The sequence below is a fragment of the Scyliorhinus torazame genome, chromosome 13 (genome assembly GCF_047496885.1).
Source record: "Scyliorhinus torazame isolate Kashiwa2021f chromosome 13, sScyTor2.1, whole genome shotgun sequence".
In the NCBI taxonomy this organism is placed as follows: Eukaryota; Metazoa; Chordata; class Chondrichthyes; order Carcharhiniformes; family Scyliorhinidae; genus Scyliorhinus; species Scyliorhinus torazame.
The window spans coordinates 17,794,994-17,820,385 of NC_092719.1; the positions used below are offsets into that span (position 1 = coordinate 17,794,994).

Here is a 25,392-nt window from a genome sequence, read left to right on the forward strand (position 1 = left end):
TTGAGTCTGCACCGACCCACTTAAGCCCTCACTTCTACCTTATCCCCATAACCCCTCCTAATCTTTTGGACACTAAGGGCAATTTAGCATGGCCAATCAACCAAACCTGCACGTCTTTGGACTGTGGGAGGAAACCGGAGCACCCGGAGGAAACCCACGCAGACACGGGGAGAACGTGCCGAATCCGCACAGACAGTGACCCAGCGAGGAATTGAACCTGGGACCCTGGCGCTGTGAAGTTATGTGAACTGATGTCAAATTTTGGGTCACAGCATTCTCTTGAAGCAGCTTGGGGCATTTCATTATATTAAAGGTGTTAAATAAGTACACGTGCTGATGATTTTGAGAGCAGACATTTGTGTGACAAAGGGTTACACCTTCTTTAGTGTAATGCCTGAAGGTGCACTGAACTGTTTGGCAGGACCTGACTTACCAATTTTTCAGCATTCATACTTTACTTTTATCACTACTGTTATCAGTTTTATTTCTCTCGTGTGGAATATAAGATTTACTGTTGCACCTCTAATGCCATAAAGAAAGCAACAACTAAAAATGTTGGAAGGTGAAGTTAGAACAGAAAGTGTTGGTAATACACAACAGATCCACCAGTATCTGAAAAAGAGAAAACTAAGGTTCATGATCCAATCAGGAATTCAGGAGATATTTCTTCACCGTATAGTGTTCAGAATGTGGAACTTGCTGACAGGAGTCACCGAGGCGAATAGCAGAGATGCATTTAAGGGGCTGCTTGATATGCACAACGAAGAACGGAAAAGGGTTTGGTTAAATGAGCTGGGGTGGGAGGAAGCTCGTGTGGTTTGATCGACATGCCGAATGGGCAATCTAATTTGTAAATTCTACGCAATATTGAGACGTTTGGGTTTGTTCTGATGAAGACCCCACATAAGCTGTACACATTGGTTTCTCCTTCTGCAGCTGCCGGTTTGAGGTTATAGCTCAGTGACAATTTTCAAAAATGAATCCAGCATTTAATGAGAAAGTACTTACTGTATCCATTTTACTTGACTTGAGTTTAGTATTGACAAACTATAAATCACCAACTTCACAAGTGTATTATCTGAAGGTGCACTGAATCGTTTTGGCAGGACCCTACGTACCAATTTAGAAAATGAAGTGTGAAACGCAGTTGGTGGAGACCGGGGTTGCGGGGGGTGCTGATGGTATTTTGAGATAGGCATGCGTTCATGAGGGTGCTACCGTGAGGCCGGGGCTATTACAGCTCCAAGAACAAACATGTCAGGAATGCAGTGGATCGCGTCATTCGATATTCTACCATGCTGTTCTTGCCATACAGATTAGGGTTAAAAGGACTGGAATGCTGAAGTACAAGAATATCTCCCTCCAAGATATCAAGCTACCATGCATTAAGACTCATGCAAAGATTTTGTAGATTTGTCCCGTCCCCAATTCCTGTTTTACAAGTGTACAGAAACAGCTCTATGGGATGCTTCGTGCTCAAACAATCTGGTGTTAAAAATCCAAAAAGATCAGGATGGTTTTGGTTTCATTCTGTACTGATAGCAGCAAGGATACAATGAGTGCCTTCAATGTTCCTCGGCAATAGTTTTAACAATGACAGGTACTCTCCACTCATCATCAATTCAATGGTTCCCACTGTAAACTGTGCCCCATGTTTACAGGACCAGACGCAGCTGTGAAGTTGCATGTTCCACTCCATCCAAGGCAAGTGGTTTCTCAACCACTTAAAATATGGAGAGTAATGTTTTTATTTTTGGTATTCAGATTTAGTCTGTCCGTAAATACAAGTCTATTAATTTTTTGGATTAAATTGGATTAAGTGGCTACGAAGGCATGGTTATTGGAAGAGTACATACCAACAGAAAGTCTGAGGGACAGGTCAAAAAAAATCTCAGGCTAAATTATTTCATTATTTGAACAGAATAGACATCCCTCAGAAATCATATTAGTCCCTCAATGGAAGCTACAATTAAACAAAGCTTGTTGCAACATCTAATTTGATGGGCGATGGAAACTTTTATAAAAGGCATCAGTAGCTTAATTGCATTAAATATGTTCTGTCTGAAATGCAATTATCGGGATGTTGCTGAGGTCTAGGGTACGTCAAAACTTCTAAATCAGCCATCCTTTCTGGTAGTTGGCACTTCACCAATTACACAAGAAAAAGAGGTCAAGAACCTTGAATCTAATCAATCACTAAGAGCTGAAACCGACACCCAGGCCGGTCTTTTGTACTATCATGTTTTATCAAGCATGCTGTGCAAACTTTTCGATCCATTTCAGAAATGTGCCTGTTTCAATCTGATGTCTCTGCTCTTAATCTAACTATGGGGAATCTAATCTGTGCAACTACAGCGTATCACAATAATATTTTAATCATGTTTATGTCGAGAGAAGAAAGAAACAGAGCCGGCTAGTTTACCTTAAATTGGCTGAAACCACTTCACCCTTTAAATAATGGAAATGCATGGAATATAGTGGAGCAGTAACACATGGGAGTGCCTCGTTCGCCCCTCCTTATGCTGAATTATCAATCTCAGCAAATGCCAATCAGAGGTTCAGGGGCAGGGAGGCTTACAATACTGCCTTCTGGTGCTTTCTAATGATGTCACTGTCAAAAGCCTGAAAGGAAATGGCCTTCCTTGCCCCATGGTTGCACGAGGTCCTGCACAAGCAGTGGAGAGAAGCAGAGCAAGGCGCAAATGTAGTAGGAGCAAAAGAAGGTCACTTTTTAAAAAAAGACACCTGTAATAAACTGTTTATAAAGACCTAATTACAGGCTGACAATGACGTAGAATGCGTGCATCACAGTCGTTCTCCTCAGGAACAATCTATCTGGGGCTCACTCAAATGGCCAGCTGAGCCATGCAGATTGTGCTGATGAACACTGCAGCAGCATGGTACAATTGGATAAGGATTTCTGCCTCTGATTAGTGCTTCCCACAACAATGGCTGGAGGGCAAAGTTGGCCGAAGGCAGGGCAGGCTCAACTGTGGTGCTGCTGCATGGTTGAATAACCTGCTGACATTCAACATCTAAATTCACACATGAGGAATAGCAACTTACTTGGGTGACTGGGAGGTTGCCAGTGCCTTCAGGGAACGAGTTGAGCAAACATCGCTTGGTCCGTAATTTGTCATCAGAATATTTATTTTTTTAAACCTTAAACACCTCGACTTAAATGTGCAAGAAGCCTACAGGCTGTCAATAATTAACCAAAGCACTTGATTCCTCGTCTTTTATCGCGGTGTCACTTGCATGCTTTGCCTCACAGCATTGTTGGTGTGGGAGGCCACTCAGCCCACTGTGTAGCCGAATGAGTCATTTCCCTCTTTTCTCCCCCACAACCCTGCATATTCTTCTTTTTCGGTCTAACCCTTGTCTGAAATACCTCAATTGCACCCGCCCCCACTATGATTGGTGTTCATAAGAGCTGAAGCAAATTTTAAAAAATGTATGAGCTTGGATGAAAACAAAAATAAAATCATATTGAACACGTCAGTAAAGTAAGCATGGATACCAGGGAGTGTTTTGAAGTCTGCAATATATCATGGGGCGGATATTCATTACGAGGAGCTCCTCTTACTTTTTGCAGGTTGTGACGTAATTCATTGCCTCACAATGAATTCCAGGTTAGCTGTTATTCTTTATCTACTGTTTAATGCTGAAGTTTGGGCAATGCTGCTAATTATAATACACCTTAGCACTCCATCATTCACAGCATATGAAACGCATTGCACTTGACTATTTTATTCCCCTATAAAATAGAGCAATAAAGTGCAGGAAATGAAATCACGATGGCCTCTGTGCAATAACAGCTCTCTCAGGATTCGAATGCCAGGATCCAGCACATTTTGCATCCACTCACAGATTTGATGGGCTTTCTTCTTCATTAAGCTTCCTGCTAAAAGCTGGGGATTTTCACTGCAGCAGTGCGTGGGGTCATTTTTTAAAACCCTATCCAGATTTTCTATTGATTTCAGCTCATTTTTAAATACCTCAGAATCGTATACATGCATCAAATTTTAATAAAGGACCCTATTAAATGGTCGTAGAAAGCACTTTACTTTTCAGATAGACTCATCTAGACTATTTTACAAAAAAATTGGAAAGGCACAAAAATAAATTATCATCCGTTTATTCCAACTGTTTCAATTCATTTTGACTGTTATTAAAATAGAGTGTATTGGTTTAGCAGTGTTTCTAAGTTGGAGTCATTCATTTTCACTTAGTTGTGAGTTTGACAGTATCATCACCTTATGAGGGTTTCCAAATAAAAAGACTGAGAAACCCACGTTACTTGCTCTATATTGAGCGCATTGAAGGCAAGATGTTGACATGGCGAGCCCCTGATGGAATTGCCTTCATAACCATTTGAAAAACCCAATCTTCAGAAATCTTTTTCAGCTTTCATTGTATGAATTGTTTAAAAAATAGAAGGATAAAAGAAAATCAGATTTTAATATAAAGCTAATACTTTTTGGCCATTTGACTTCATAGGCATGACACTTCTGACATGCAGAACCCTAGTTCAAAGAATATCAGGATTAAGCCAGATTAAAATGTTTTTGTCATTTTTTACAATATTTAAATGCCGGGTTCAAATAATGACTTGAATTTTCAATGCTCGTATTGTACTGGGAAAAATGAGAACATTAGGGAAAAGCGCACTTTTAACTCAAATATTCAGCCAATCTCTTGCCTTACCTCAAGAAAACATTATTGATGAACTAGAATTGAGCAGGCTGCAGTGGTTGATGCCTCTGACTGGGTTTGCTGACAATTTGGCTCCCTGATTTGACTTAACTCAATATTAAGTGAACTGAAATTTCACTTTGCAACTTCCATTTTTAAAATGTGTATAGTTATTGGAAATTACATAAATTGTTGGCATTAGGAAAGTTAGATATATTCAGGTGGTTAAATGTGTTCAAACTTCCAATTTCAGCTTTTGGTATGGCCTATAATGGTCTTTATTGCGGAATATGATTCTTGCATCTGATGATAATACTGCTTTGTAGGGCAACACGGTGGCGCAGTGGGTTAGCACTGCAGCCTCACGGCGCCGAGATCCCAGGTTCGATCCCGGCTCTGGTCACTGTCCGTGGGGTTTGCACATTCTCCCCATGTTTGCGTGAGTTTCGCCTCCACAACCCAAAAATGTGCAAGCTAGGTGGATTGGCCACGCTAAAATTGCCCCTTAATTGGAAAAAATGAATTGGGTACTCTAAATTTAAAAAAAATAATAATAATATTGCTTTGTTAGCAAGGGGTGCAAAGAGAATAAAATAAGTGTGACTGCTACCCTGCAGACACAAAGTTTTGTTTGGGTGGGAGCATATTGCCAGTTTCACAAAGAGGAAATGCCCGTCCATCGTACATTCCTCTACTCTTTGAAGGCAAAAAATCCTGGAAATTAAGAAATTAATCCACACGCTTCCTTTATGTTTTTAGAAATTATTTCAAAAGAGAAGACTGACAGAAGAAAAAAATGTGAGATTGTTAACATCAGTAAGTGTGGGATCCCGATCAGAGGGATTTTTTGGAATGGAAATTCCTGCCCCAGGTCCCTGTCCGTGGCAATCTTGCTGCGGGCATGGTCAACAAATCTCGCCCTATACCACAGTGTTGATGCTCGAATAGGGTAAGATAGAATGAAAAAAAATTTCAATCTTCAATGTAGTCTACCAAATGATAAGCACTAGATCAAAACATATTTTTGTGGTCATCCGAACATATATAGATGTTCACACAATCCTGGATAAACTGCTACTTGTAAATGTATCTGGTGGTGCGGTTAGGAACGGCATGCTATGGGCAGCGTGTGGCACAGAGGTTAGCATTGCTGCCTACGATGCTGAGGACCCGGGTTTGAATCCCGGCCCTTGGTCACTGTCCGTATGGAGTTTGCACATTCTCCCCGTGTCTGTGTGGGTTTCACCCCCACAACCCAAAGATGTGCAGGGTAGGTGGATTGGCCATGCCAAATTGGCCCTTAATTGGGAAAAAAAAAAATTGGGTACTCTAAATTTAAAAACAAAGAAACGGCACGGTGGTGCAGAGGTTAGCACTGATGCCTCACGGCACCGAGGACCCGGTTCTCCGCATGTCTGCGTGGGTCTCACCCCCACAAACCAAAAAAACGATGTACAGGGTAGGTTGATTGGCAACGCTAAATTGTTCCTTACTTGGAATTTCTTTTGAAAAAGTAAACGTATCCGGTGGACAAACTTGATTTTCAGACCAGTGCTTCCAAGAAATTTCCTGATATTTATAGCTGTCCATGAAATACTTTCAAAATCACCTGCCTAACCTAACCCACACATTCTACCTTCCAAATCAACGTTTCACTTTGGGGGTTTGTAATAGCCTTATCTAAGAAAGACAACCTGTTAGGAAAACAACGTGCAACACGATTTTGTGGTTCAGGTAAAAAGAATTACAAAAAAGTAAAAGAAACTGCTGGACGTTGCGAAAGAGAATATGCTGGAAACATTGAGCAGGCCATGTCGTGTTTTGCACAGAATGCAGTCTGGACTCTTCAAAAGACCTTTTCCTGCTCTATTGGTTCTTCGACATCAGGAACCAGTATCTATCTCAAGAAATTTACATGTTTAAGAATCTTGTGCACATGTCGGGTGACTCTCCCTTTCCCTCTGCAAATACCCAACCTTTACTCTGAAGTTTCTACAAGAAAGGTAAATCGGAAACTATACCGAATAATGCAAAGCCCAGTACATTCAATGCAAAAATGCATTTTCACAAACCTTTTCACAAAATACTGTAGACGTTTACAATAACATTTGAAAGAGAATCAAAAGATATTCAGTACGTTGAGTTTTATTCTCAATAGCTGCCATGTTTAATGCAATTTTTAATCCATACAGAACCCTTCTGTGTACTGTTTATTTCATAGAGCTATTATCCACTGCTACAATGGACAAAGATTGCTCCTCACATATTGCCCTTTCCATGAAAATGACTAGGATTGCCTCAGGAATATCGGAGGAAACACTGATAAATAACAAATCTCAAAATTCCTCATGGTGCTTTTATTATTTAAAAAGTTACATCTGTACATATTATCTCATAAAGCCTGAATAGTACTAAATAAGATGGATTTACATTAAGAAGTCAGGTTCAGACAGTCGGTCCAGACAGCTAATTGACCCTTTATATAATGGAAATGTTTTTATGTGCACAAGAATAACCCACTCGGCTTCTGGAGGGATGGCTGCCTATGAGATTAACATGCACATTCTTGCTAGCTATGATTTACATTACATCAAATCCTGTCAGTGTGGTTGCATTTAATGATTAACTCCAGTTCTCTAGATATACGATACAGCTCTTACTTTTATACAAATATGGTATCAACGCAAAAGGTATTGCACAACATTACTTATTTAAGTGGAGGGAAAAGACAGCAGCACTTTATTCATGATGCATGAGAACATTGTTACCAGTTGTGTTTGTTGGGAAATTGTATTTCTTCTATGGCTTCTCCTAAGCTTCAAATACATCACCTTGTGTCTTCTTTTTCCTCCTACATGCTCATTGTGTTAAAATCAAGATCTCTTGCACTGTCTCTAACTCACTCTTTCCTAGGACCTCAAAAGATGTGGAGCTCCGCACCTTCTTCAGTCTCTCCTTCCTCTTCCAATCCACAAGCTTTTAAAACTCAAACTGCTACTTGATTTAACTCATCTTCTCGCCTATATTTTTCAATCTTGCACGTATTCTGCACTATGGGCCTTGATTCTTCACCTAGATGTATATAAATGATAGATTTAAAATTTTAACAAATAAATTCAGTGCCAGGTAGATTGTAAATCAGTACTCAGTTTGCAGATCATGCTGACGTTCTCAAACAGCTTCAACTTTGCTCTCAAATCAGTGCATTGTTACAATGACTTGATTGACTTACTGGCCTGCACCATTCCCAACCCACATTGACTATGTCCAAAGACATATCTTTCCCGCGTATTCAACTTTCTCCTTTGCAACAGGTATTAGAAACAAAGGGGTGCAGGGTAGTGCTGCATCCAGACATCTGTGCAACGTATTTAAACATAAGCTAGATAAATAAGAGGGAATAGAAGTTGGCTGGAGAAGGCGAAGAAGGAGGTGCCTCATGTGGAGCATAAACACAAATAATAATTGCTTACTGTCACAAGTAGGCTTCAATGAAGTTACTGTGAAAAGCCCCATGCCCCTGTGAAAAGCATGAACTATTTGGGCTGAATGGCTTGTTTCTACTGTGAATTTCATGTCATTCTATAACATATGAAAGATTGAAACTGTACAGAAAAGCCATCACAGTAGACAATGTATAAACTATCAATGGAATTTCAGCTCTCCGAAAGGGAACATACACGTCAGTCAGTTTTAATCAAATCATTAGTTTGGCTTTAACTGGGGATATTGTTACAGGACAGAAAAGAAAAAAAGAAGTTTAATTCTTGGGTGGAGGACCATTCACTGAGACTCATTTGCAACGACGGGTAACATGTCTCGCATGATGACCAAGAGTTCGATTAGAATTATTCTGTTTTAGATGCCGACTGATCTAATATGTGGTTCCAGCGTTTTCGGTTTAAACCTCAGTTTTAGGGATTGTTTTCTCCAAATCATATTTGGAAAAGGAAATAAAGCGATCGGGTGCTGGCACGTTCTACCTCATTACCTCCCCACTGGTTCTACAGCAGGAGCATCGAATTTCAGCAGCAGTGCACAAACCCATGCTGCTAACTGAGCTGCTTCATTTCCGATGAAAATGATCAATATAATGAGGAATGATGCAAGTATCTTGATGATTGTTGGATGAACTGAAGTGTACAGATTACATTTAAAAGGTACCATAAAATTTATCTTGTTTCAAAATAAGGACACTTAAAAATAATGAAGTGTAATTTTAGATCTTACTTGAATTTGGACTCCACTTCACTAACGGCCGTCTGGTATTGTTCAGTGGTCAGTTTGTAAAATTCGGCACTCTGTGGTGGGGGGAATAAAAAGTGAGAAAATTAAAATTACATTGAGGCGCACGTCCCTCACCCCCTCCAACATTACAGCAGGAAGCAGTCTTAGGATGTAAATGATTTTCAGACACCAGGTCTGTCGCATTAGATACAAATCGATGGCAATGTGATTAGACAGCAGCACAACTGGTTTGGGTGCATGGGTCAATGCCTGTAGTGATGAATGGCTAAAAATCGGTCTCGTTGCCTGACGTACTGACGTACACTAATCTCATTTGGGACCAGATTTATCTTTCTTTACTGGATCAATAAAGATGAACACAACAGCTGTAAGAATCAATAGCAATTTTTGATTGTTTCAGCTGAAGGCTTATTTTTGTTTAGGCACGATAGTTTTGAGCAGTTTATTTGCTGTTTTGATTGCTGTTCAATGGTTCAGTTGGGGTTTCAATATAAAGAAGGGCGTTTCTAATTTGATTGTAAGGCAACTTATCAAAAAGTCATTTGTCAGCAGAGATAGGATTCATCATTTATTTCTTGTATTCCTCTTCCACCATCATTTACTCATTACACACCCAGCCCTGATGTTTGAAGACATTTATTACCACCCGCTTTTATTGTGATAGAAAGGGGAAATACAGAACTAGACACAGAGTCCCTCAGGCAAGCGTGCTCCTGTGTAATTTATCTGTTTCAAAAGAACAAGCGACAGTATTTGAAATCTGGCATACTGGACACAGTTTGGCACAAACAATCATAGCAGAAATGAACGCATTGTGTTGATTTTTTTGTTGTTGCAAGCAATGCTTTGTTACCAATAAGGTCTAGTTCCACAGTATAATTTCCCAAACACATTTGCCCAGGATAAAAACCATCATTCAGGATTTATGTTAAAAAAAACCTGGTAAAAATGCACGAATGCTCACTCTGTGTTTCTCCCGAGGTTGGATCTTATCAATGTTACACAAGCTATCAGTAAAGAGGTGTAGTGCTCCAACCAATACAAAATTATCTGTTCATTCATCATAATTAAGTTTACAGGATCCTGTTGTTTGCGAAATGGCTGCCATATTTGCCCATGTGATACATCATTTTGTATTTCATAGATGTGTGTTGTCATTGAGGTTTACAGCATGAAAACAGACCCTTTGGTCCAACCTGTCCATGCCGCCCAGTTTTTACCACATGTAAACTGTGACATTTAGGAGTGATAAATTACCGAAACACAAATCCTTATTTTCTTTAATGTACACTCTCTCACGTCTGGCAATGAATGACAGCAGCATGAATGGAGTTAGTCACCTGGGTACTCGGGAAGGGGAAAGGTTAACTACAGGGAATCCGGAGATATCATATAATTTACAGTGCAGAAGGAGGCCCATCGAGTCTGCACCGGCTCTTGGAAAGAGCACCCGACCCAAGCCCACACCTCCACCCTAGGTTGTTCTCCTCAGAACAAAGGGTGGTTTGATGAAGGTGTACAATAGTGAACTGTTTGATAAGTTAGACAAAGAATAACTGTTCTCATTACCTGATGGTACAAGGACTAGGGGGCACAGACAAAAATGTGTTCCTTCTTCCTCAACCGTAATTTCCCACCTACAGTTGTTGACAGGGCCCTCAACAGTGTGCGGTCCATCTCCCGCGCACAACACTTGTCCCCGCCCCTCCCTCCCAGAACAAGGATAGAGCCCCCTCGTTCTCACATTTCACCCCACCAGCCTCCGTATGCAAAAAACCTCCGTATGCAAAGCATAATCCTCCGCCATTTTCGCCAACTCCAGCGTGATGCCACCACAAAACACATCTTCTCTTCACTCCCTCTGCCAGCATTCTGCAGAGACTGTTCCCTCCGAGATAATCTAGTCCACTCCTCCACCATACCCAACACCTCTCCAATCACCCATGGCACCTTCCCATGCAATTGCAGAAGGTGTAACACCTGCCCCTTTACCTCTTCCATGCTTAACATCCCAGGCCCAAAACACTCATTCCAGGTTAAGCAGCATTTCACCTGCATCTGTTCCAATTTGCTCTATTGCATTCGCTGCTCCCAGTGTGGTCTCCTCTATATCGGAGAGACCAATCGCAGACTGGGTGGTCACTTTGCTGAGCACTCGCTTTGCTGAGCACCTTCGGTCTTTGTGCATTCAGGACCCTGACCTTCCGTTACTTGCCATTTTAACACAAGACCCTGCTCCCATGCCCACATGTCTGTCCTTGGCCTGCTGCAATGTTCCAGTGAAGCTCAACGCAAACTGGAGGACCGACATCGCATCTTCTGGTTAGGCACGCTACAGCCTTCCGGTCTCAACATCGAATTCAACAACTTCAGATGATTAGCTCTACCCCACCTCGACCCATTTATTTTCATCCCATTTCACTTTAACTGTCTTTTACCATTTCTTTCTTTCCTGTCTTTCTTTATGTATATTTATCCCCCCCCCCACAACATCTTATCCATCTTTCCTTCCCCTTTCTCCCTTTGCTTCCCCCTCCCCCTATATCTACATCTGTCACAGTTTACCCTCTGATGTTAGTTTTTCTGCTGTTTGGCCTTTCACACCTTTTGTTCTCTCTGGGGACTGCCATTAACACTCTTTCCCCGTTACTTCTGTGGCTACTAGCACCCTGTTCCCCTGGGTTTCTGTGGCTATACTCATCTTTCATTCTCACTCCACAGTATAAATATTTCCCACTTTCTCTATCTTTTAACTTTGACAAAGGGCCATCTGGACTCGAAACGTTCGCTCTTTTCTCTCCCTACAGATGCCGCCAGACCTGCTGAAATTTTCCAGCATTTTCTCTTTGGTTATTATTTTATATATGAGGGCAGCTCGGTGGTGCATTGGTTAGCACAGCTGCCTCAAGCTCCGAGGTCCCAGGTTCGATCCCGGCTCTGGGTCACTGTCCGTGTGGAGTTTGTACATTCTCCCCGTGTCTGCTTGGGTTTTGCCCCTCATGACCCAAAGATGTGCAGGGTAGGTGGATTGAGCATGCTAAATTGTCCCTTAATTGAAAAAAGTTGGGTACTCTAAATTAAAAAAAAATATATATATATATTTTATATAGGGGACACAGGTATAGGTTTTGGGTGAGAGATGCAGTGGGGATGAACTTTTTTATGCAGCAAGTGAGAATGACCTGGAACCTGCTGCCCACAAATTTGGTGGAAGCCGAGACGATCAATGATTTCAAAAGGATACTGGATGGACACGAAGGAAATAAACTTGCACGGCCAGGGGGATAGAGTGGGGGAATGGGACTATTGGTTTGCTCTACAGAGAGCTGGCATGGACTCAATGGACTGAATAGCCTCCACTGAGCCATAGAAAATTTGAAGGAGGCAGGAAACCACATTTTAGTTGCTGCATGGGCTGAAATCTATTTCATTAGCACATGGAACCATTCATAAATAGTTCAATCGCATGAAAATGGGACTCATCCCATCAGAAAACAGACAGCGTCCTGTTATGCCAACATTGCTTTCTGAAAAAGTGCTGAGAGCAGATCATAAGTGGCCCATCGTTAATTGTTACTTTCTGAAGGAGGTAGCTCCTTGCTATTAAATTCTGCTGCCCAATTCATACACTTTATAAAAGCAGGTGGTGATATATGTTTTCTGTATTTTTCTGTTCTGTCACAATAAAAATCGATGGTAAATGATTTCAAACAGCAGGGCTTGCTGTATAATGAGTAAATGATCATGGATGCAAACCATTGAATCCTTTCTGCTGGTTTAGATTCACTTTCCTCCAAAAATAAAGGCAGACAAATGGAATCCTGGCTTCAGTTACACATATCAGGGGTCAATCACAGTCCTCTCCAACAGTCCAAAACTGCAGATCTGCACAGATTTGATTGTGGACTCCACTCCAAAATCTCAGAAAATGTCACTTTCCAAGGGTGGAACTTTCTCTCTTGGGTCTAAGTTCTGTAGCGAGGGTGGGGATGGGGATTCTTTCACACTGTGGAGGCTGCTGAGAATTTGTGGTGTCATTAAATCTGTACTGGGGGGAGGGAGGGGGTCCCAAAGTTTTGTGTGGCAGCACTACCTGCTGTCCCATCCTGGTGCCATATTTAAAATTTGCTGAACAGCAACTTACCCACCACGCCTATTGAGATGGCCAGAAGAGGAGAGGGACCTCCGGCTGTCCAGGTCCAGTTATGTCTTCCTGGGTGTCCTCCTCAACCAAATGGAGACCAGGAGGGACATCATCTTTCCAATGGATGAGAGGAGGAGGTTGAGCTGGGAGACAAACCCCACATGGGAATAAGTCGACAGGGCAGTCAGGTGCCCAAGGCCAGCTGGCAAGGGTGGTCCAAGACAGGGCTATCGGAGATGGAGAGATTGGCTTTCGGCTTCAATTTAATAAGGATCCATGCATGTGATAGAAACCTCAGGGTCAAGGGCGCCTCCATGTTGGAGGCAGCACATACAGTTACTTGCTCTCTCCTCTCTCACTTACAGCTGTCACCAGGAAGTGGGCAAGGCCCGAGGCTCAGGAAACCTGTCGAACTCCAATACAAGACTGCAGAGGAGCAAGGACATCACAGATAACCAAAGCACACAAGTGAGACAGCACAGCAGTTAGGTGCACCCTCCATCAACCCTGAGACAAATACCTCAGTGGGTATCACTTCTAGTGTAGGAAGGGTCTGGCATTCTGGTAGTCGCTGCACAGATGTGTCTGCAGCATGGTCAGCTGGGACCATCAGCATTTGGAGGAGGTCTGGGGAAGAGGCATCTGTCAGGTCCAAGTCCGATGACAAGCATCTCTACAATTGGCCTTTCAACTGATGATGTAAAGTCAATAAGCAACCCGAGAATATCAGGAAGAGGTGCCAGAGGCCCCCAACTGGATGGCACGTGAGGCAGAGGCGGCCGACCGCCTGCTGAAATGGTTCCTATTTGTGCACTAATGAAGGTCTGCATGGGGAGGGTGGCGGACACCATGGAGGTACTAGTCCATCAGATTCTTCTGGAGATGTGCACAAATCTGCACTACAGCACGGTAGCCATGGATGAGCTTCTGCAGTGGCTACATGAAGGGAGGAATCAGGCACCTCAACTTCCCTCCGTGTGCCTCTTTCTTTCAGGGTGTTAGGGGCTTTTCCTGACCCAGATGAAGGGGGACTAGCGGCTGAGCATCCTTGTGATCTCCAGTCAGGACTCGGAGGTTGCCCGGTCCTTGTGAATCCGCTTTGCCTGTGATCTCTTTAATCCTTCAAAGCCCCACAGTAGGACAACCAAAGTAAGTCAAAGTAAGTCCATGCCGTGGCTCTCCAGAGGATGGCCTCCAAGGTCATCCGAACGGTAAACTGGTCAGCAAGGTGCACCCAACCCTGCTGTGGACGTCGGGAGAGCACTTAGAAGAAGCTGTAGCGAGATAAAAATTAAGTTCTGAAGAAGAGACATGGAAGGGGGGGGGGGGCAGGAAGATGCGGCCCCAAGTATTTTCCCAGAATCAGGAGATATTTTTTACATTAAGTACGATCAAAAGGAGTTCTGCCATTGTACATTAAAGTAAAGGTTTTAGAACAGTTATACATCAAATGTCACAGAAAATATGGTTTTGAACAGAACTCTCTTGGATGTTTGAGAGCCGGTACAACAGGAGGGCCGGGGTGAAATATTATAATGATGCACATTTAAAAATATAATGTGATGTAAATGGTAACATTTTCTACTGGAGGTGAAGGTGTAATCTGTCCATTCTGAACATACTTCTCTCTGGGTAAGGCTGAAGTTCGTGGTGCAGCCGATACACCGCGGCAGCTTCTATGCTCACCAGTATGGCACATTTGTCACAAGCGAACAGCCGTCCAGAAAATACTTAGCAATGAAAGAGCATTCAAAAAATAAAATGAGTTGGTCCAAACTGAAGTCATGTGAGGAGATCATCAACTAAGGTTTAGCCAGTGAAACAGATACAAGCGTGAAATTAGAAGTATGCTTCATAGAAGCTTACAGCTGCAAGTTCTTTTACTGATGTTGCACCTTTGAACGGTTGCTGTTCATTGAGCAAGTACGTATATCATTGCTTTTTGCTTCTTTACTCATTCCAGCTTCCTCACTGTCACCTCTCTTGCAGAAATCCCCTTTCGAAGGCGACTACTGAATTTGCATTCGTCATCTTGTCACTTCCGATCCCAATCACTTGGGTAAAAAAGATTTTCTTCATGTCATCACTGGATCCTTTACCCGTCACCTCAAATCTGTGCTCTTTCGTTAATGCCACTTCAACTATTAGAAATAATTTCTCCTAATTTATTCCATGTAAACCCTTTATGATTTTAAACATCTCCACTAAATCAAGACTTTGAGGTCACTGATTTTGCTGGAGTACAAGTGTATGGGCGTCAGAGACCCTCAAGTACCTTGTACACATGGCCATTCCTCAATGCTAATATGGGTCACAAGTGGTGTTAGGCCAATACAGCTTTGGATACAAAGTCAAGGTTGATCTTTTGCTCATCTAAATCGGCATATTTTTCAGTCGGCATCCTTAGTAGCAAACTTATTACAGCCAGAGAAATAACAGGAACCACCAGCATTGCGGTCCTGATAGAAGAGTGGGAAGGTGGATCTCCTACCAGTGCAAGAGATGGTGGGCCTAATTCTGGTGTTTAACGGATGTGGAGTAGAAATAGTTTGCGCCATCAGATGTAATGGATCATCTCACAGATTGCACACTAGCTTCCACCACCCCCAGTACTACCTCCCCATGACCCATTACCTGCGCACACAAACAGGATTTTGCAACAATTTGTGAACACAATCGCACGGTATCAAAATCTTAACATGCTGCTGATAAAGAACTCAACTCTGCTTCTTACTTTGTGCGCGGCATTACTATTGAGCGAAGGGTCTAGTGGTCCCTTCAATTTAGAAGACAGCATGCCTCAGCTTGTATAATCAATCAAAAACATCCATTTCCAAAGTTTCTCTGGCCCAGCGATATTTGAGGATCGTAAGTAAAATGATGTGCATCTGTCACAATTTGGTCCCCAGATGACAAAATCCACAATGTTTTCCTGGTGGTTTAGGCTTCGTGAAAAAGTGAACAACGTTTTTGTTCATTCGCGGGATGTTTGCAACACTGGCATGGCCAGTATTTATTGGCCAATGCCAACTGTCCTTAATTAGGCCATTTCCCTGTTGCTTCATGGCGCTGAGGTCCCAGGTTCAATTCCGGCTCTGGGTCACTGTCCGTGTGGAGTTTGCATATTCTCCTCGCGTTTGTATGGGTTTCGCCCCCACAACCCAAAAATGTGCAGGCTAGGTGGATTGGCCATGCTAAATTGCCCCTTAATTGGAAAAAGTGAATTGGGTACTCTAAATTTATATTTTTTAAAAACTAGGCCATTTCATGGGATTGTTAAGAGCCAACCTCATTGCTATAGGTCAAGAGTCGTATGTAGGCCAGGCTGGGGCAAGGACACCAGATTACTTATCCCAAAGGAAAGTAGTGAACCAGAAAGATTTTAATGACAATTGGATTGTTTCAGGACCTCCATCGCCGACACTAGAGTTTTATTACAGATTTATTAAATGAACTGAATTTGCAGTTGTAGGATTTGAATGCATGTCTTTCGGATGATAAACGTAGGCCTCTGGAATACTAGTCCAATAACATGACAACTGTCCCTTTAAACTTGTAGTTCATACAGCATCTTTACGGTGGAACAAAGACCTGAGATTCTTTACAGGGGAGGAATAGGGAATTTCTTTTTAAAATTTAGAGTGCCAAATTAATTTTTTCCAATTAAGGGGCAATTTAGCATGGCCAATCCACCTAACCTGCACATCTTTGGGTTGTGGGGGCGAAACCCACGTAAACACGGGGAGAATGTGCAAACTCCAGACGGACAGTGACCCAGAGCCGGGATCGAACCTGGGCACCGTGAGGCAGCAATGCTAACCACTGTGCGGCCGTGTTGCCCCAGAAAAGGGAATTAATGGATGAAGCTTGCTGGTAGAGAATATAGAGGTGACAGGAAGCTTTAGGAAAAAGATGGGCTTCAAAAAGGCTTTTGAATGCAGAAAGAGAAATTGATGTGCAAATGAGTTCAAGAGAATAGTGCCAGAGAATAATGCCACAGTGCCTAATCAGTCAACCACCAATATAACTGGGCAAAGTGAGGGTGTCCTACATTCAGAGACGGTCAAAGTCAGAGAACCAGAGGGCACAGGAGGGGATGGATGATTGCAAGAGGGTGCAGAGTTCATGTAAGGTGAAGTCATAAAAGATTTGAAGTTCAGTGCACTGGGGAACTGGGAGCAAGTACAGATCAGTGATGAGTGGGCAAAAGGGACTTTGTGCAGAACAGGATATGAACGGCTCAATTTTGAACAGTTTCTGACTCAGTTTTGCTCTTTACATGAGGGGTGAGACCGGCAAAAAGGGCGCTGAAGAAATTAAATCAAGGCAATGAAAATATGGACAAAGTCTTCAATGTAAGTCAGCAGGAGCGGTGGTTCAGACAGATGCTGCAGAAAGGGAGGCTGGCAGACTTTGGCAGTGGATGCGTTTTGGAATTTGAACCGTGGCTCTACGTTGAACGAGATATCAAGTTGCCGCAAGTTCAAATTCAACTCGAGCAAGTAACTGTGGAGGGAGTCAGCGGCAATTGGACTCTTCCCTGAGACACAGGCTGTGATACACAAGCACTGAATAAAATGCCAATGGTTCCTCTTTAAAACAGCGATAGCATGAACTATCCTCTTGATAAACAGCAATCACATCAGGACACACATTTTCATGGTTCTCCCAAAGACGGGAATTACAAGCAAGAGTTATGATCTGCATATTATTTATAACTTATGCTGAAAAGCTAATTGGTGGCGAACCAATTTTACTAATACATGTATCTAGATATTATCGTGTGCATTATGCCTAGTGTATTATTTCAATGCACTTTCCCCAGGCATAAACAACAAAATTCTGGATCAAAATCAGTGGAATTCTAAACATTAGAATCTGTCGTAGCAGGAACTGCGGTGGTGACACCGTGGTTGCGGTGCATCAAAGGTACAAGTGCAAAGCTGGATAGAATGTTAATTCCTCTTAGAGGGCCTGGGTTATCACTTCATAACATTGCAATCAATTCTAAGTGCAAAGGAAAAGGGAAAAATGGGGCAGTGGGTGAGGGGTGGGGAGGATGATAAAGGAAATTGTAAAAATCTATTAAACTCTTTCTCTGCAGCTGGACTAGTCAAAAAAAAAATGCCCACTGTGATTAGGACTGAAGCAGGTTTACTCCACGTTGCTTCTCCACAGTTCAGACAGAATTTAATTTCTGCTAAATTGGATATCTGCTAAATCCTAACATACAGTAATGCTAAAATCCAGTGTTCCACAGCAGGAAGGTTGAATAGAATGGTATTGCATTCTAAAAGGCTCGCTTGTTGTCTGTGCTACGGGATTATGCCTGTACCTTGTGATCTTGGCTCACCCCCTGGTTGGAGGGGAGGGGAGAGAGAGAGAGAGAGTAAAAGAAGAAGTCCTCACTGCAGTCTTTGCATTAAATTATTAAAATATCATCTGACAGGAGATGTTTGTCATAATCTTTCTTCATAAAGAGCATATTGAGCTGCCACTAATCCGGTGTCAGTCAGTGACCTTAATACAAAGCTGATTTGAGTGTTTACTCAATCACCAAAAGACAGAGCAGAAAATGAAAGTCCTAAGACTGGAGATACTGAAACAATCAGAAAGCCAATTAATCACACAGATGAAGGCCGGCATGACCAAGATCTCAGAAGAGATGGGAAGGGAAAAGTGACAACAACAAATACTCGTTCAATTTAGACAACTTCACAAATTATATGACGCTTCTACTATGAGGCATCATATAAATTCCTTGTTGAAATTAATAATTCCCATTTATGAATTTTACCGTCCATCATTGTTAAAGCTAATTCTGAATAACAGGAAACCAAAGCATGGTTAGAAGAGATAATGGGCACGAGTTATCAGCCTTGCCGCGCCAGATTCGGGATGCGGCGAGGCCGGTAAACCGCGTGCGAGGCCTTCCGCAAGATTTACCGTCCTTGTTGCGCCGCGCGCAATCTAACGCGTTATAATCTGGATCCCAGATTTGCCTATTCAAGTGAGCAGTTAGTCTCACTTGAATATGCCTTCACTGGATTTACCCACACCTGGGACCCAACATAGGAATTAGGAGCAGAAGTAGGCAACTTAGCCCTTCAAACCTGCTCCACCATTCAATCAGATAGTGGACCCCAAACGGGCACCATTTAGCAGTACTTTCCACAAATATGGACCAGACATACCGGCACTTGGGGGGGGGGGGGGGGGGGGGACCGGACCGGACCTTGGGTAGGGTAGTATCCTGGCATCCCTAATGCTATCCAGACACTATGGTACTGCCAACCTGGCAGCCACCCTGATGTCAGGATGCCCAGGTGGCACTGCAAGGCTGGCAGGGGTGTTGCCAGGGTACCAGGCTAGCAGTGCCAAGGTGTCATCATGCTCGTCGTGCCAGGGATAGGGCCCGGAGGTACACTTATGAGGTGGAGTGTGCGGGGGCTTGACAACCCCTTATTGGGGAGGGGGTTCCAGAGGCTACGGCGGGGGGGAGGGTCGAGAGATCGGGGCGCCACTGATCTCTTCCTGCACTGGTGAGCGGAGCTCAAACGAGACTCGGCGGGACGTTTCCCGCCACGGCCCAGAAATGAAGTTGAGTCGATTTAATAGTTATCAGCACTGCCAGCGCCAGGAAACACACGGCTAAACGAGTTTGACACGGGATTCTGTTTCACTTCCGTTAAATCGCGCCTGATACTTGTTAACTTCCTCACCGCTTTTACAGGACTTTAAGATTGGAACTTTAACTCACTAAAAATTGCAGAATTACGCTTTGTTTTTAACTATGCCTCCATTTCTTCTGTTGCAAAGCAGCGTATATAAATTATCAAAAACGTTCAGTGGATGCCATTCAATAGCTTCCCCTCCACCACCTAGCAGAACAAAACTCTTTACTCGGAATCAGTAAAAAAAAGTAATTCTTTTTTATTGAATGAAAGAACAAATTCATTCACCTGCTAACAGTGCAACAGAGATTTTATGTAGAAGAGAGTATAGCAAGAGCAGTTTTGGAACACTAAACCTGAAGATTAAATGTTGGCAACGCCAGAAGGCGCCATGTCCTTCCTTGAAACACATCGTGGGATCTAGCACACCCATCAAAAGGAAGACAAGACCTTGTCGTAACAACACATCAGAACAACACACCTCCAACACTGCCTCAGCACTGTATTGAAGCTAGACTGGTTCTCCAGCAGGTGGTCAGGGAACTAACAAGAGGGAAAAATATACCTCATCCTCACCAACCTGCCTGCCACAATTGCAACTGTCTATGACAGTCTCGGGAGGAGTGACCACGGCACAGTATTGTGGTGACAACTTTGAGGATACCCTCCATCGTACTACCACTGTGCTAAATGGGATAGATTTCGAACAGATCGAGTAAATCAAGACTGGACACCATGAGGCATTGTGAGCCATCGCAGAAGCAGAACTGTACTCAACCATAATTTGTAACCTCATGGCCTTGCATATCTCCCATTCTACCATCACCATTAAGTCAGGGGATCAACCCTGGTTCAATGAAGAATGCAGGAGTGATTGCCAGGAATAAAAATGAGTCAACTTTGAGAAGACACAACACAAGACAATTGCATGCCAAACAGCATAAGCAGCAAGTAATAGACAGATCTAAGCTATACCACAACCAACTGATCAGATCTAACCTCTGAAGTCTTGCCACATCGAGCCGTGATTGGTGGCAAACAAGTAAAATGTCACTGTCGGTGGCTCTACAAATAAAACCATCTTCAATGATGGAGGACCCCAGCGCACCAGTGCAAAAGAATAAGCTTAAGCATTTGCAACAATCTTCAGCCAGAAGTACTGAGTGGATGATCCATCTCGGCTTCCTCCGGAGGTCCCCGGCATCACAGATGTCAGTCTTCAGCCAATTTGATTCACACCACATGATATCAAGAAGCAGCTGAAGGCACTGGATACTGTGTAGACTACGGACCCTGACAATATTCCGGCAATAATACTGAAGATTTGCACTCCAAAGGTTGCTGTGTGCCGAGCCATGTTGTTCCAGTACAGCCATAATACTGGCATAGACACGGCAGCATGGAAAATTGCCCAGATATGCCCTCCATACAAGCAGGAAAAGTCCAACCAGGCCAATTACCACCCCATCAGTCTACTCTCGACCATTAAGTGATGGAAGGGGTCATCAACAACACTATCAAGCAGCACACACTTGTAGTGGATTCAAGATTGAGTCAGCAAGGCCCATAATCCTTCTCATGGCCACCACCAGAAATTATAGGCTGTGATGTTAACCACCTGGTTGCCCATGCAAACGGTCAATGGCATCACGCAATTGTTCTCTTAAAGTGCCGCTGTTCAGCTACAAGGCTGCTTCGGAGGAATACGCAATATTTCCTCTCCCTTTAAGTCAAAGGTCCCTGACACAATAAACAGTATAACATTAACAATTAGCGACATGAACAATCAACAAGTCAATACGTCAGACATTCTGGAGGTTGTCGTTCTGTGTGGTTGTCAGTGAACTTCAGACATCTGCTTGTTAGTACTTGCTGCAACTGGTGTCTTTGCGTCGTTCGAGCGTCGTCAGTATTTATCTTAACCGGAGTCGAAGTAGTGATCTGAGGTTGACTTGTTTGATTCGCAATTGAGGTGCCGTTATCCCCAATTGGTTCAGTTAGTGTCAGGTTCTCGGGAACCAGGTTGTCTCTTGGCCCAGCTGGATTTGGAGACGGTCGGTTCTGCCTCTGGTGAATTTGCTCGTGTCACCAGAAGCTGATCTGTGAACCTTCGCCATATTACGCTGTCTTGGGTTTGTATGAAGTAGGAGACCAGTCCTGTCTCTGCTAACATGTGGCAGGAATCAACTTTCATTTGTATACATAGAATCATAGAAGTTTACAGCATGGAAACAGGCCCTTCGGCCCAACCAGTCCATGCCGCCCAGTTTTTTACCATTAAGCTAGTCCCAGTTGCCCGCACTTGGCTCATAACCCTCTATACCCATCTTACCCATGTAACCATCTAAATGCTTTTTGAAAGACACAATTGTACCCGCTTCTACTACTACCTCTGGCAGCCCATTCCAGACACTCACTACCCTCTGAGTGAAGAAATTGCCCCTCTGGGCCCTTCTGAATCTCTCCCCTCTCACCTTAAACCTATGCCCTCTAGTTTTAGACTCCCCTACCTTTGGGAAAAGATGTTGACTATCTACCTTATCTATGCCCCTCATTATTTTATAGACCTCTATAAGATCACCCCTAAGCCTCCTACGCTCCAGGGAAAAAAGTCCCAGTCTATCCAGCCTCTCCTTATAACTCAAACCATCAAGTCCCGGCAACATCCTAGTAAATCTTTTCTGCACTCTTTCTAGTTTAATAATATCCTTTCTATAATAGGGTGACCAGAACTGCACACAGTATTCCAAGTGTGGCCGTACCAATGTCTTGTACAACTTCAACAAGACGTCCCAACTCCTATATTCAATGTTCTGACCAATGAAACCAAGCATGCCGAATGCCTTCTTCACCACCCTGTCCACCTGCGACTCCACCTTCAAGGAGCTATGAACCTGTACTCCTAGATCTCTTTGTTCTATAACTCTCCCCAACGCCATACCATTAACTGAGTAGGTCCTGGCCTGATTCGATCTGCCAAAATGCATCACCTCACATTTATCTAAATTAAACTCCATCTGCCATTCGTCGGCCCACTGGCCTAATTGATCAAGATCCCGTTGCAATCCTAGATAACCTTCTTCACTATCCACTATGCCACCAATCTTGGTGTCATCTGCAAACTTACTAACCATGCCTCCTAAATTCTCATCCAAATCATTAATATAAATCACAAATAACAGTGGACCCAGCACCGATCCCTGAGGCACACCACTGGTCACAGGCCTCCAGTTTGAAAAACAACCCTCTACAACCACCCTCTGCCTTCTGTCGTCCAGCCAATTTTGAATCCAATTGGCAACCTCACCCTGGATCCCGTGAGCTTTAACCTTCTGCAACAACCTACCATGCGGTACCTTGTCAAAGGCTTTGCTAAAGTCCATGTAGACAACGTCTACTGCACTACCCTCATCTACCTTCTTGGTCACTCCCTCAAAAAACTCAATCAAATTTGTGAGACATGATTTTCCACGCACAAAGCCATGCTGACTGCCCCGAATCAGTCCTTGCCTCTCTAAATGCTTGTAGATCCTGTCTCTCAGAATACCTTCTAGCAACTTACCTACTACAGACGTTAGGCTCACCGGTCTGTAGTTCCCAGGCTTTTCCCTGCTGCCCTTCTTAAACAAGGGCACAACATTCGCCACTCTCCAATCTTCAGGCACCTCACCTGTGGCTGCCGATTATTCAAATATCTCGGTTAGGGGACCCGCAATTTCCTCCCTAGCCTCCCACAACATCCTGGGATACATTTCATCAGGTCCCGGGGATTTATCTACCTTGATGCGCTTTAAGACTTCCAGCACCTCCTCCTCTGTAATATGCACACTTCTCAAGACATCACTATTTATTTCCCTTAGTTTCCTTACATCCATGCCTTTCTCCACCGTGAATACCGATGAGAAATATTCATTCAGGATCTCACCCAACTCTTGTGGCTCTGCACATAAATGCCCTTGTTGATCCTTAAGAGGCCCTACTCTGTCCCTAGTTACTCTTTTCCCCTTTATGTATCTGTAGAATCTCTTTGGATTCTCCCTTGCATTATTTGCCAAAGCAATTTCATGTCCCCTTTTTGCCCTCCTGATTTCCCTCTTAACTCTATTTCGACAATCTCTATACTCTTCAAGGGATCTACTTGATCCCAGTTGCTTATGTACGTCATATGCCTCCTTCTTCTTTTTGACCAGAGTCTCAATATCTCGAGTCATCCAGGGTTCCCTACTTCTACCAGCCTTGCCCTTCACTCTAAAGGGAATGTGCTTACCCTGCACCCTGGTTAACACATTTTTAAAAGCCTCCCATTTACCAGCCGTCCCTTTGTCTGCCAATAGTCTCCCCCAATCTACCTCTGCAAGTTCCTGTCTGATACCATCAAAATTGGCCTTGCCCCAATTAAGAATTTTAACTCTTGGGCCAGACCTATCATTCTCCATAGCTATCTTAAAACTAATGGAATTATGGTCACTTGTCCCAAAGTGATCCCTCACTAGCACTTCTATCACTTGCCCTTCCTTATTTCCCAAGACGAGGTCAAGTTTTGCCCCCTCTCTAGTCGGTCCATCCACATACTGAATGAGAAATTCCTCCTGAATACACTCAACAAATTTCCCTCCATCCAAGCCCCTAATGCTATGACTGTCCCAGTCAATGTTGGGAAAGTTAAAGTCCCCTACTACTACCACCCTATTATTCTTGCAGCTATCTGTAATCTCCTTACATATTTGCTCCTCAATTTCCCGCTGACTATTTGGGGGCCTGTAGTACAGTCCTACCAAGGTGATCTCTCCCTTCTTATTTTTCAGTTCCACCCATATAGACTCAGTGGGCGAACCCTCGGATATATCCCCTCTAAGTACTGCCGTGATGTTCTCCCTAATCAAAAACGCCACTCCCCCTCCTCTCTTACCTCCTGTTCTATCCTTTCTATAGCATCTGTAGCCCGGAACATTGAGCTGCCAGTCCTGCCCCTCCCTTAGCCATGTTTCAGTCATAGCTATAATATCCCAGTCCCATGTGCCCGTCCATGCCCTGAGTTCATCCGCTTTGCCCGTCAGGCCCCTTGCATTGAAATAAATGCAGTTTAATGTAGACTTTCCTTGCTCTCTGCCCTGCTTTCTCTGGTCATGCTTTACACACTCTCCCTTCCTGCCTTTTGTTTCTGTCCCCACTGACTTCCTACATCGGTTCCCATCCCCCTGGCACATTAGTTTAAACCCTCCCCAACTGCACTAGCAAACACCCCCCCCGAGAACATTGGTTCCGGTCCCACCCAGATGCAGACCGTCCGATTTGTACAGGTCCCACCTCCCCCAGAATCGGTCCCAATGTCCCAGGAATTTGAAACCCTCCCTCTTGCACCATCTCTCAAGCCACGTATTCATCCTAGCTATCCTGTCATTCCTACTCTGACTATCACGTGGCACTGGTAGCAATCCTGAGATTACTACCTTTGAGGTCCTACTTTTTAGTTTAACTCCTAACTCCCTAAATTCAGCTTGTAGGACCTCATCCCGTTTTTTACCTATATCGTTGGTGCCTATATGCACCACGACAGCTGGCTGTTCACCCTCCCCCTCCAGAATGCCCTGCAGCCGCTCCGAGACATCCTTGACCCTTGCACCAGGGAGG

The 25,392-nt window shown here is 43.5% G+C and overlaps 1 protein-coding gene across 1 annotated transcript in view; it reads right to left on the minus strand.

Moving 5' to 3' along the window:
• chchd3a (coiled-coil-helix-coiled-coil-helix domain containing 3a) overlaps positions 1 to 25,392 on the minus strand; it is a 344,371-nt gene that overhangs the window by 26,568 nt on the left and 292,411 nt on the right. The window contains exon 6 of the mRNA XM_072471116.1: positions 8,926 to 8,996. Within this exon, the coding sequence (XP_072327217.1) occupies positions 8,926 to 8,996 (71 nt within the window). The remainder of the gene's footprint in view (positions 1 to 8,925; positions 8,997 to 25,392) is intronic.